At 34.1% G+C, this 12461-nt stretch overlaps 1 protein-coding gene across 2 annotated transcripts in view; it reads left to right on the forward strand.

The window, feature by feature from the left end:
- Positions 1 to 12076, forward strand: part of UBE2D1 (ubiquitin conjugating enzyme E2 D1) — a 34699-nt gene extending 22623 nt beyond the window's left edge. For both annotated transcript variants that reach the window (XM_003821172.5, XM_034930591.3), the window contains 6 exons: positions 3817 to 3880; positions 3974 to 4005; positions 6083 to 6160; positions 7246 to 7351; positions 10402 to 10495; positions 11200 to 12076. In XM_003821172.5, the coding sequence (XP_003821220.1) occupies positions 3817 to 3880; positions 3974 to 4005; positions 6083 to 6160; positions 7246 to 7351; positions 10402 to 10495; positions 11200 to 11245 (420 nt within the window). In that variant the 3' untranslated portion in view covers positions 11246 to 12076. The remainder of the gene's footprint in view (positions 1 to 3816; positions 3881 to 3973; positions 4006 to 6082; positions 6161 to 7245; positions 7352 to 10401; positions 10496 to 11199) is intronic.
- The last annotated feature ends 385 nt before the right edge of the window (positions 12077 to 12461 follow it).

A 12461-nucleotide genomic window follows, 5' to 3' on the forward strand; every position in this document is an offset into this window, starting at 1 on the left:
TATATTTTCACCTCATTAACACATCTCAAAATTTTCCAAAATATCTTCATTTTTCTTTTTTCAAATTTAAAGTCTGTATTTTTGTGGACCAGAGTGGGAATGTGTTGTACCTTTTGTTTTCTGTAGGTCATTCTATCTGCACATACGCATCCTAGTTTCAGTTACATATTTCTGAAAAAATAACAGGATGTATTTCCAGACACATGGATTGACAAAAGGATAGAACATTAGGAATCTAGACCCTCCTAAAAAGTCTAGGTTATGTAAGTCTCCTCCCCAAAGCATTGCTGTAATTATTTGTGACAAATAATGATCCATGTGAATATTAAGGATGTTTGATATGCTATCAGCTGCCTCTTTCCTATGTGGATGAGCTGTAATAAAGTGACAGCTTAAGAACTCGGCCTTTTCAGGTGTGTGTTAGATTTTCTCTCTCTTCCTTAGCCCTAACTTCTAACAGAGGAGGTAGAATTAGTGCATCAAAAATAATAATAATAACAAGATAACCTTTGTTTTTATATATAATATAATATTTTAAAGGGTTTTGAAGAACAGCCTGACATGTGAAATTTGAATATGGTTCAAGGCTGTTCCAACTAAAATAAGGTTTTCATTTTTCTTGTTAATAAAGAAAATCAATATGTATTTGTGCATATGTATGATTTATTCACATACACATTATCTCTGTAAAATATGTACATGCAAGTCATTAACAGTTTTTTAAAACTACAGAGACTGTCATTTTCTGATTAACTAGTTTGCTAGTTAAAATGAGGGCAAAGAAGTCCCATTTACACTAATGTTTAGAAAATTCAACATGATGAATAATTACAGAGGCAATCTCCTAAAAGCCCAAATTAGAAAACTGTTACAAGGCACAGCCCTTCTAAAATGGGGCTGTGATTTGGGAACTGTTCCTCCCTCAGTCATTTAAACTATTTTAATAATTGTATTCTGCTGCTAGAGAATTGGAACGCTGTCAGTTCCCTTTATTTGAATGCTTACTATGTGCCAGAGACTGTGCTGTACACTTGACATGTATCATTTCACTTGGTTGTCATAGAAACTGTGGATGGAGGTAGTGCCACTTGAAAACTGAGCTTTGGAGAGAGAAAAAAAGATTTTTCCCAAGATCATGTGGGAAGTGAGTGGTGGCACCCAGACTTGAACTTCAAAGCCTTGCTGCTTTTACCCAGCATAGTTAAGTCAAAGTCTGAAATCTGTTTCCTTATTGCTTTTTCTTTTTCTTTTTTTTTTTAAATGCGGTCTTGCTCTGTCACCCAGGCTGGAGTGCAGAGGCCCAATCATAGTTTACTGCAGCCTCGAACTCCTGGGTTCAGGCGACCCTCCTGCCTCAGCCTCCCAAGTAACTGGAATTACAGGCATGAATCAGCCTGCTCGGTCCGTTATTGCTTAACTGTAACATGGACCAAAGAAGCAGCTAACCCTGTTAGTTAATTCTTACTAGGAAGAGAAACCGCACCAGCTATTTAAAAAAAAAAAAAAAAAAAGCAAAACAAAAATGAAAATACCAAGGTATACTGGAAAATAACATTGAGCTTGGAAGGAGACCTGAGTTTGTACCTGGCTCAGTTACTCAGCTCATTTATCACTTTCTTAGGAAGGCCTTTCCCTGTCACACCCTCCTTCTTGTTTGTCTCTATTAGAGCACTGAACTCATTGCCATAATTACCTTATTGCAGTGATTCTAAGGTGGACATCTTTCACATTTTAACTTTTCTAAAGTGTGGATGCATTTTACAATTGATGGTGTTTTAAAATAAATTGGCAGCATTTTTTCTTAATTATTGGTACTTAAAATAAGGATGTGCTGTACAGTTGATGACATCTTAGATTTGATTAAGTGCATATTTATTTTTGTGTGTTCCCACAAAAATGTTTACATCATTCTCATGGTTTTAAATATCAGATATATGCAATGATTTTCCAATTTCTATCCTTTTTTAAGGTCCACCCCTGTATGTTGAACCACATTGTTTCTTCATATCACAAGGATTACAGATTCAACATATCTACTCTCCAAATCAGTTTGTCTTCTACTGTTCTCCATCTCAGTGAATGGCATCCACATTTGTACATTTGTGGAACTAAAACATGAGATGATCGCCCACCTGGGTTTGAATCCCAGTTCCACCCTATAGTAGTTACTCAAGCATGCAGTGAAGTATGTCACCTTAACTATTCACTTGTAAAATGGGGAACATAATAACACCTATCTCTGAGGATTGTTAGAATGACTAAGACATTGAATAAATGTTAGCTGTCCCTAATCTTCATCATACATATCTATGACTTCTCTCCTTCCTCTGCACATGTAATTCATCAACTCCTGTGATAGATAGGCCCTTCAGAGTATCTCAGATCTACCACTTCTATCTTGTTGCCACTTCTCCAATCTAAGCCCCCATTTTTCTTGCCTATGCAGTAACTAATATTGTAGCTTCTCCTCTTTCCCATGTCTAATCCAGTCACAACCATCCATTAAATCAGAACATGCCACTTCTTAAGACCTCCCTCACCCCCTACCTAATGCATTTGGTATAAAACACCACATCATTAATGTGGTCTGTATGGTTGTCTGTTTCCTGCCTGGCTTCTGCCCACATTTCCAGCCTCATCCTCTGCCACTCTGCCTCCCAGTATCACTCTTTTCCTCCAAAAGTAACTCCTACTCATCCTTTAGATTTCAGCTTAAATGTCACTTCCTCAGAGATGATTATTGATTTTCCAAACTAAATTAAGTTCTTCAGTTATAGTCCTTTATATTGAATGTATGCCTTTCTTCTTTGGGATGATCAGTTTCTCCCAAACTGTGGCTAAAGAAGTGAAGTAACTTCCACAAGCCCAAAGAGTGAGATCTATTAGAACTGGAATTCTCTCTGTTAGAGGAAAAAAAAAAAAATCCAAAAAAGAGAAAAGAAGAAAAATTGAAAGAACTGGAATTACAACCCAGGGGCGGGATGAACTCTAAAGCTGTGTCCTTTCTGTGATCTTTGCTGCCTTGAGGGCAGGAAACAGGGTATGAATCAATGTTCTAAGTTTCAAAACATGGCCTGATTGCTGCTCGTTTATTTCCCATTTCAAGTTGTCCTTAAATGAGCTGGGTGCAGTGGCTCATGCCTGTAATTCAATACTTTGGGAGGCCGAGGCAGGTGGATCACTTGAGCACAGGAGTTGGAGAACAACCTGTTCAACATGGCGAGACCCCATCTCTACAAATAAAATTAGCCGGGTGTGCTGGCACATGCCTGTAGTGCCAGCTACTCGGGGTAGGAGTGGGGGCCTGAGGTGGGAGGATCGCTTAGGCCCAGGAGGTTGAGGCTGCAGTGAGCTTTCGTGCCACTGCACTCCATCCTGGGTGACAAAGTGAGATCCTGTCTCAAAAAAAAAAAAAAGTTATCCTGAAGTATTATTCTTTCTGAGCCTTCATGCTCCCTCAATAGATTGTAACCTGTTAAAATAGTACCTGTTTTCTGATATATTATCAACCTAGCATTTACATAAATTATCTTACATACAGTAGGTACTCATTAAATAGTTTTTCTCTTAGGGATGTTAAAGAAAAACAGTATTTTTTTCCATTTAATCTTTTCAAGGTCTGAAGCTGTCTCATGGAGGAATTGAGTACCTTATTCTTTCTACCAGTCAATGACAGAGTACAATTTATGTTTTTATATTTTGAATAGAACTGCTTTAAATGTTTTTAAAGCTAATAGTTTGCATCTTAATGGATCATTACCCTTGTTTCATTGGGAAAAGAAGGAATTAACCTTACATATTTTTGATTTCCTTCAGGAATTGAGTGATCTACAGCGCGATCCACCTGCTCACTGTTCAGCTGGACCTGTGGGAGATGACTGTAAGCTTTGCTCTATTTCTGGGATTATGCTACCTTTAAAAATATAGGTTTGAACATTTGTTAATGACTCCAAAACTCCTTTGTTTGTTTCAGTGTTCCACTGGCAAGCCACTATTATGGGGCCTGTAAGTATGATTCATATCTATGAAATTAACCCCCTCAGCCATACTTCATTCTTGCCATTTCACCTTTGATCAGATGTTTGTGATGAAGGTTGAATATTCTTGTACTTTGAATCACCTAGGAAGCAAAATATTATTAAGGATTTACAATGATTTTCTAAAGCATTGGTGGCAAATATTTCCTGGGATCACTATTATGTTTTCCTTTGCTGAATCCTAGATCATTACACATAATGGAGTGCCACAGCTCGCAACCAGGCTGTGTGTTTATCTTTTTTTTTTTTTTAAGTCACAGAGAGTCAGTTGTAATTAACCATAATCATTCTCACATCCACAGTTTTGGTAGGTTAGAAATTAGTCTAATGAAGCCAATAATTGAATTCCTACAAGTAACAAGTGTCAGTTTGCCATAAGTTTCATCACTGTTCTTTTTTGTGAAAGAGAATCAATAAAATATTACAATGGGTCTGTCTTTACCTCCTTATAAATTTGCTGCTTTTAATTTTGTTGCATTGTCCTAAACACAAAATTATCTGCTGTTTGATAATTGGCTACTCTCAATACTTATTACTTTTGTTAAAATTATTTCTTTCAATACTTTAGAGGCAGTTACAAGACTTGAAACAGGCTTTTTCTTTCTATGAGCAAAAAGTCTGATTGCATAAGAATGAACACTGACAGCTCAAATCTACTTTCTGGGTGAGAGTACATAAGTAACATGTTTCCATGAACACCATTCTCTTCTCCCTCCCCTGAAAGAGCTTTATCTAGTGAGTTATAGAGTTTTTAATCATACGACCTTGTGTTTAACTTTAAAAAACACCAAAACTACTGAATTTCAAAGCAGTACTCTGGGCAGTTGTCTCAAATTATTGTTTTATTAAGTTTGTTTTTCTAAAAAGGCAAAATACAATGTATTTATAGAACAACTTTCAATAAGAATCCATTTATTTCTGTTTGTTTTTAATTAGTTACTAAGAACCTTCAAAATACTCTCATTTAAAGGCCCACCCTTACCTTTTGAATTATGGCCTTTCACAAATATTTTTTAGGTGAATCACATGTAACAAATGGTTATAATCATGTTATTCATAACTCCCTTACTTTAGTAATGTAAATATTTACAGTACTCTGGACCATATCTGTCATCGTAATTTATCTTCATTTTCTATATTTCTTACAATTTTTGATAAACTAGAATTGTTTAAACAATATATATAGTAAGAATTATTATACAGGAAAATCCTCTAGCATATATGTGGAAACTTAACGAGAAAGTAATGAGTCTTGGTGTTATTACCAGAGTGCTAATATAACATGATATATTTAATTAAATATGAAAGAATTAAAATAGAATTATAGGTATAGTTTGCTAGCATTTTTCTTTTTTTTAAATTTTTTTGCTTGTAATGTTATATTTTCTAATGGCCATAAAGAAACATGGTCAAATTTAAATTTCTCTAGTAAAGTTGATTCCCAATTTGATAGTAGCATGAATATATAATTTTGTTTTGGATTTTTTTGGGTTCTCTACATTATTTTATAAATAATTACTAAACGAAGATTTGGCACATAAATTGTGTAGCAGGGTCCTTAGCATTTTCTTTTCATGACAGCCTCTTCAGTTCATCTCCATTCTTGGTCATCAAGTGAACATCAGAACTTAAGTTTTACTATCCTCAACCCTTTTTCAAAAAAATACTGATTACGGCTGCAGAAAATGATCTTTTCCCACAGCAGTCTTGTGTGTATACTGATCTTTAACAATTTGTACTCATAACCAGATTTGTTTGGACAAGTCACAGCACTGTGTGTGTCCTGTTTTTGTTTTGTTTTAAATTTTATGATGTCGGCATAGTTGTTGGAAAATCCTCCTTCGTACCTGCAGAGAAACCTGTTCTCAAGGTAAATGATTTGAACTTATGACAAAATGGTTGCATTTTTTTCATATTGGTAATATTTAATGAAATTATTTTAAACATGGCATTTTTTTCAAACTGATAATATTTGGGGGAAATAATTTTGTTGTTATAAATAAATATAGTAATCAAATGCTGATGCAAATCTTTTGTAATTTCAGCCTGATAGCGCATATCAAGGTGGAGTCTTCTTTCTCACTGTACATTTTCCGACAGATTATCCTTTTAAACCACCAAAGGTATTTTTATTTTTATGATTGATGTGACTCCCATGTAAGGGATTTTACTCTTTATCTAGAGCTCATTTGATTATCTAGAGCTCATTTGATATGTCAAAGACTGTGGGGAGGTTAGCATTTTCAAACTGTTTTGTAAAAACTACTGAATCTAAAATCTGATTTCTTATTGAAATACTGTATTAAGTCTATAAAACAAAAGTCAGTATGTGTCATGCTATAAATTAAATTCCTTGCTTTTCTTTTCCTTCTTATTGGATATGTGTAGTATGGGACGTTTTTATGATTAAGAGTCAGACTTTTCTATTCATGGGATTATCCTTACAAAGTTGATCATTCTTTCTCTGTTTTTTTTTTTTTAAGTATTCAATAAACATTCACCGAGTACCTACTGTGTTCTTCTACACTGGGGAATCCAAAAGTAAATATGAAGCAGTCCCTTAATTTAGTATGGTAGGAGAGAGAAACACATGTTAGATTTAGATTTGCTCTAAAGAGGAAACAAATGATGGGGATATCAGGGAGGGGAAAAGTGGGCAGATTTTGTCACTCAGGAAATAATTATTTTAAATAGTTAAAAACAGATTAACATTGTGTTTATGAAATGATATGACAACTCTTGTGGAAAATTAGGATTCTTAATGGATTTCTTAGCTGAGACGCCTCAACTTTGCCCTGAAACAGCGTCAGCACCCTCGTTTTAGATCCAAATGTTACTTCCAGGTATCACCAATAATCAAATTAAGAAAAGGATTACTTCTACATATGATGGAAGCCATGGTTAATTACTTTAGATGCTGCTCAACCAGTCATACCGGCTACTAGAGACTTATTTATTACACTGTCCAAAATACTCTTCAGTTCCTTTGAGGGCAAAAGAAGGAAGCTGACTTGTTTGTGTTCACATTCTCACTAGCTAGAACTGTGTGTAGCACAAAGTAGATAATTATTTGATTTGTGTTGATGACTTTTCTCCTCTAAAGTTATGTAAAGTTGAGGATATTTTACCCTAGAGCAAATTGGTTCTGTTTTATTCATAGTTGATTCAAAGGTGATTGTCATATTTTGTTGTTTTGTTTTATGTTTAGATTGCTTTCACAACAAAAATTTACCATCCAAACATAAACAGTAATGGAAGTATTTGTCTCGATATTCTGAGGTCACAATGGTCACCAGCTCTGACTGTATCAAAAGGTAATTTCATTGATCAGGTTTGAAACAGTTGATAACAGTGAGACAGGAAAAATACAGCAGAATTACCTATGGACTAAAGTTTTAAAACAACAATCAACTGTGCTTTCTCCTGTTTTGATTTTGTTTTGCTCTCTTTGCTCTTATGTTACTATGGCTTTTGGCAGTTAGCTTTGGTTGAGGGGAGTGTGGATGGACAAATCTAAATGATGAAATGAGAAAAAACCTTAAAATATCAGAGCTAGAAATTTGGGGATAAACCTATTGACATTTTATCCTTTTAGCTTGGGTGTTGTCTTTTAAAAAAGAGAGAGTGCCCAGGCACTGTGGCTCATGCCTGTTATTCTAACACTTGGAAGGCTGAAGTGGGAGGATTGCTTGAGCCCGAGTTCGAGACCGGCCTGGGCAACATAGGAGACCCCATCTCTGCAAAAGAAGAGAGAGAATAAGAGATAGTAAAAGGAAGATTTTGGGACTGGTTGTCCCATTCATTAAATGGAAATGTTGACAATAATAAAGCTTTACAGCTGTTTTACTTCATCCAAGAATAAAATACCAGATTTGATTGATAAATGATTTAAAATGAAAGACATTTCACACTGTAGGATAATGCAGTACATATAGCATGTTAGTCTAAACTTCAAATAATCGGTAGCATCATTATAGTGACTGACACAAGATCTGTGCTGATTCTCAACTTTTACAGGTGTATAGCTGTTCTTTGCTGGATTATCAGGTGTATACATAGGCATCTGAAGCCATTTTATTTCATTAGCCACTGCTACTTACTGTGCTAGCACTCTTAATTTATGTCTTTTTTCTCTGAAAGAAGAGAACCTGACAGTTGGAAAATACTGTTTAGGTTAGAAGTAGCTGCACTGAAGCAACCATCAAGTTTTCCCTTTTTATAAAATTGAAGAAAATGTTTCTCTTGAAGGGATTTATGGAAGCAATCTGTACTCATTTTTTATTTTTAATAATTGCTACTTGAATATACAGCATGTTTTTAAAAGTAATAAGGTTTATAGGAAGCAGGGTCCACAGCCGTAGCTCTTTCAAATATTAGATAAATAATAGCTCTTTCAGTTCAATTATTTATGAACGATAGTTTTTCTGACCTAAGATGCTCATCTACAGTATTCATATAGATTCTCATATTCTTTTAAGAATCTTTCACACAGTGTAACTGTCATGCATTAGATATATGGAAGATTCTGTGTTGAAGGGTAATTCAAGTTCATATGCTGTTTCCTGGAATGGTGTCACAAAATGGATCTCACTTGGCATATAAACTGCCAAGTCCTTATACATATAAAAGAAATGGCAAACTGCCAGATATTGAGTACTTATATTCTGACATTGGTAGCCTTTTATAAAGAATCAGTAGTGTTAGATTCTGGAAACCATCCTGTGAGAAATGAAACAGCCTCAGTTTCCTTATAAGTAAAATGGGGATTCTTATAGTGTTACCATACAGGGTTGCTATGTACCTAGCACATAGTGGGCACTTACATGAATGTTAACTGTTACCCTTTTCCTTACCTTAAAGGATAGACATGGTTTGTGTGCATGATAGTGAAATTGGGGCAAATGGCTCCTGGCAGTAGGGGTGAGCAGAGGAGGAACTTCCTTCTTGCTTACTTTTTTATAAGATAGATCATACCTTGCTCATTTGTTTGTATATTTTTTACTTTGCTATATTTTTTTAAATTTTTAATTTGTTTATCTTAAAAGATTTTTTTTTAATTAAATATAGACAGAGTCTTGCTGTGTTGCCCAGGCTGGTCTCAAACTCCTGGCCTCAAGTGATCCTCCTGCCTTGGTCTCCCAAAGTGCTGGGATTATAGGTGTGAGCAACCTTGCCCAGCTTATTATTTTTATTTTTTTATTTTTTGAGATGGAGTTGCTGTGTTGCCCAGGCTGGTCTCGAACTCCTAAGCTCAAGGATTCTTCCACCTCAGCCTCCCAAGTAGCTGGCATTATAGGCACATACCACCATTGCCTGGAGCTTTTCCATATTTTAAATGTCTTCTTTTGCTTTTTATCATGAGGTTAGTCTGGAAGCATTCTGGGGCTGTAAGTTATCCCTGAAAATCTGCCCTGTTGGTTTAATATACAAGGCTTTTAAGTTTCATTGGGCAGATAGAAGATAAGAAAGATGAATAAAATACTAATTTTTTCTTTAGTTCATAACACCCCCCCCCCCCCGCCCTTTGCCTGTCATTGTAAGAGTCAACTCTGCTCTATAAATCCACCTTTGGACTTGAAAGAGTACGAAAATAGAAAGGAAACGCAGTGGGGTGGGTGCAAGTGGAAATGGGAGGTTGGTCCAGAGGTTCCATGAACCTCCTCAGAAGTGGTGGCATGCAATTGAAGCAGACAAATGAGGAACCAGAGTCCTTGTTCCCTCTTATTTCAGATACTTAGATCGTGTGTGTGTGTGTGTGTGTGTGTTAGTGTAGCTATTTGCATTAGAATTTTGACGTACTGGAGTAACAACTACTTTTTCAATTTTCATTTCTTTTTTAAAATATGCAAGCTATATAAAGATAGCTGTTCACATTATTTTTAAATGCATGCAATATGAATAAACTACATTAAGTAAAGATTCATTGAAAAAAATTTTACAAATTTTTCTTCTTTGTAGACAGACTATAGCTCTAAGCCAAAGCAAAAGAGTGTATGAGCACAGTATCCAAAATGGTTTGGACTGTTAACTGTGATTTGATTGTTCTGTAGAGAACTCTCAAGTTTAAAGGTTGTTAATAGCTACTTTGGAGGCTCACATTTTTTTAAATAAATGGGAACTCGGAATTTAAAACTTCAAAAGCTAAAATAATTTTATATTTTATGCATCCTATGGTAATTTTATAACTTTAAAAATTAAAGATCAGTTTGCTATCAACCAAAGTAGAATAAAATATAATTTGATGTGTTCATTTTATGTTTTTTTATAAGTACAGTATCTATATTCACTAAAATTATTTTCACATATGTAATTTGTATGAAGTAGAAGGGTTATTGTCTAATATGATGTTCTCTTTTAAATCTAGTTTTATTGTCCATATGTTCTCTACTTTGTGATCCTAATCCAGATGACCCCTTAGTACCAGATATTGCACAAATCTATAAATCAGACAAAGAAAAGTAAGTGTTTACTTATTTTAGTTTCTGTATGGATACATTCCTATATAGTATGACAAAACACGAATATTATCAATATGTTTTAAGTCAATTTGATTATGGTTGTTATATGTATATTGTTTATCTTTTTCCAATGGAGTAAACCTTTCTTTTAGAACTCTGTTAGACCTTTTATGATAAATCTTGTTCCTTCCCACTTACTGTTCAATAGTATATACTCTGTATTTGAAAAATAGGTGTATATATTCTAGGTGATAAATTAAAAATGAAAGAATTTAATCATTGGAAAATATTAAATATGTATTGCTTATCTTCTCCAAGGAAGAGGAGTTCTCTCTGTACCCATCCAAACTGACCTAATTCTCAAGCTGCTTCATCTTGCTAGTACTGTAGGTTCATTTGCAATTTGTAGATAATGCTCCTTCAGGATTGGCTTTTGTAAATTTCTGTTAGAAGCTGGTTTCTGCATTTTGATTTTTGTATATTTGGATACATTTTCATATAGGTTGCAGAGAAATCCATGAGTTAAAAAATTATTTTTCCTGTTTTATTTCTGCATGAACCTAAGTCACATTGACCCAGTAATTGATATATGTGTGATTATTGCAATTAAGTATAAGAAGGTAGAATATATAGTTTTATTAGACAGATGCTTCTGAAATATTAATTTTGTATGTTTTTACTATATCCTTTTTGTGTATCTACAGATACAACAGACATGCAAGAGAATGGACTCAGAAATATGCAATGTAAAAATCAAAAACATTTTCATATATACCAGAGTACTGTAAAATCTAGGTTTTTTTCAACATTAGCAGTAAATTGAGCACTGTTTACTGTTTCATTGTACCATGAAACCATTTGATTTTTACCCATTTTAAATGTGTTTCTGAAGCAAGACAAAACAAACTTCCAAAAATACCCTTAAGACTGTGATGAGAGCATTTATCATTTTGTATGCATTGAGAAAGACATTTATTATGGTTTTTAAGATACTTGGACATCTGCGTCTTCAGCTTACAAGATCTACAATGCAGCTGAAAAGCAACCAAATTATTTTTTGCTGAAACTAGATGTTTTTACATGAGAAATACTGTATGTGTTGTCTAAGATGTCAGTTTTATAAATCTGTATTCAGATTTCATTCTTTGTTAGCTCACTTTATAATTTGTATTTTTTTACTGTATAGACTAAATATATTCTATTTACATGTACGTCAACTCATTACTTTTTTCCTGTGAACAGTATTGAAAAACCCCAACGGCTGATAATTAAGTGAATTAACTGTGTCTCCCTTGTCTTAGGATATTCTGTAGATTGATTGCAGATTTCTTAAATCTGAAATGATCTTTACACTGTAATTCTCAGCATACTGATTATGGAGAAACACTTGTTTTGATTTTGTTATACTTGACTTAACTTTATTGCAATGTGAATTAATTGCACTGCTAAGTAGGAAGATGTGTAACTTTTATTTGTTGCTATTCACATTTGAATTTTTTCCTGTATAGGCAATATTATATTGACACCTTTTACAGATCTTACTGTAGCTTTTTCCATATAAATAAAATGCTTTTTCTACTATTTGTCTTGATTACTTAAAAAAATAAAAATATAAGTAAGGATCAAAACTCTAAAATTTTGCATGAAAATTACATCCAAATTGTGAAAATCAGATCTATTTTGTTTGCCATTAGTCACCATTAGTTATATAAATTTTATTGTTTTAGGTTAGTATCTCTTTACTAAATTGTCAGTCTATAAGATAATATATGTTGATCCCTTGCTGTAGAGGAGAATTTAGAGTAATTTGGGGTTTGTCTTGGATTATATCTAAATGGATTATTTGTTAAAAGTACTGAAATGAGTATAAGGCAGTATCACCCATCCAAAAGAAAGGTCTTTATAGACCTGCACAGTCACTAGATTAATTCATTAAAATGCCCCCACCCTGATGTAATTGACATTA

Source organism: Pan paniscus, chromosome 8 (assembly GCF_029289425.2).
Source record: "Pan paniscus chromosome 8, NHGRI_mPanPan1-v2.0_pri, whole genome shotgun sequence".
Lineage (NCBI taxonomy): Eukaryota > Metazoa > Chordata > Mammalia > Primates > Hominidae > Pan > Pan paniscus.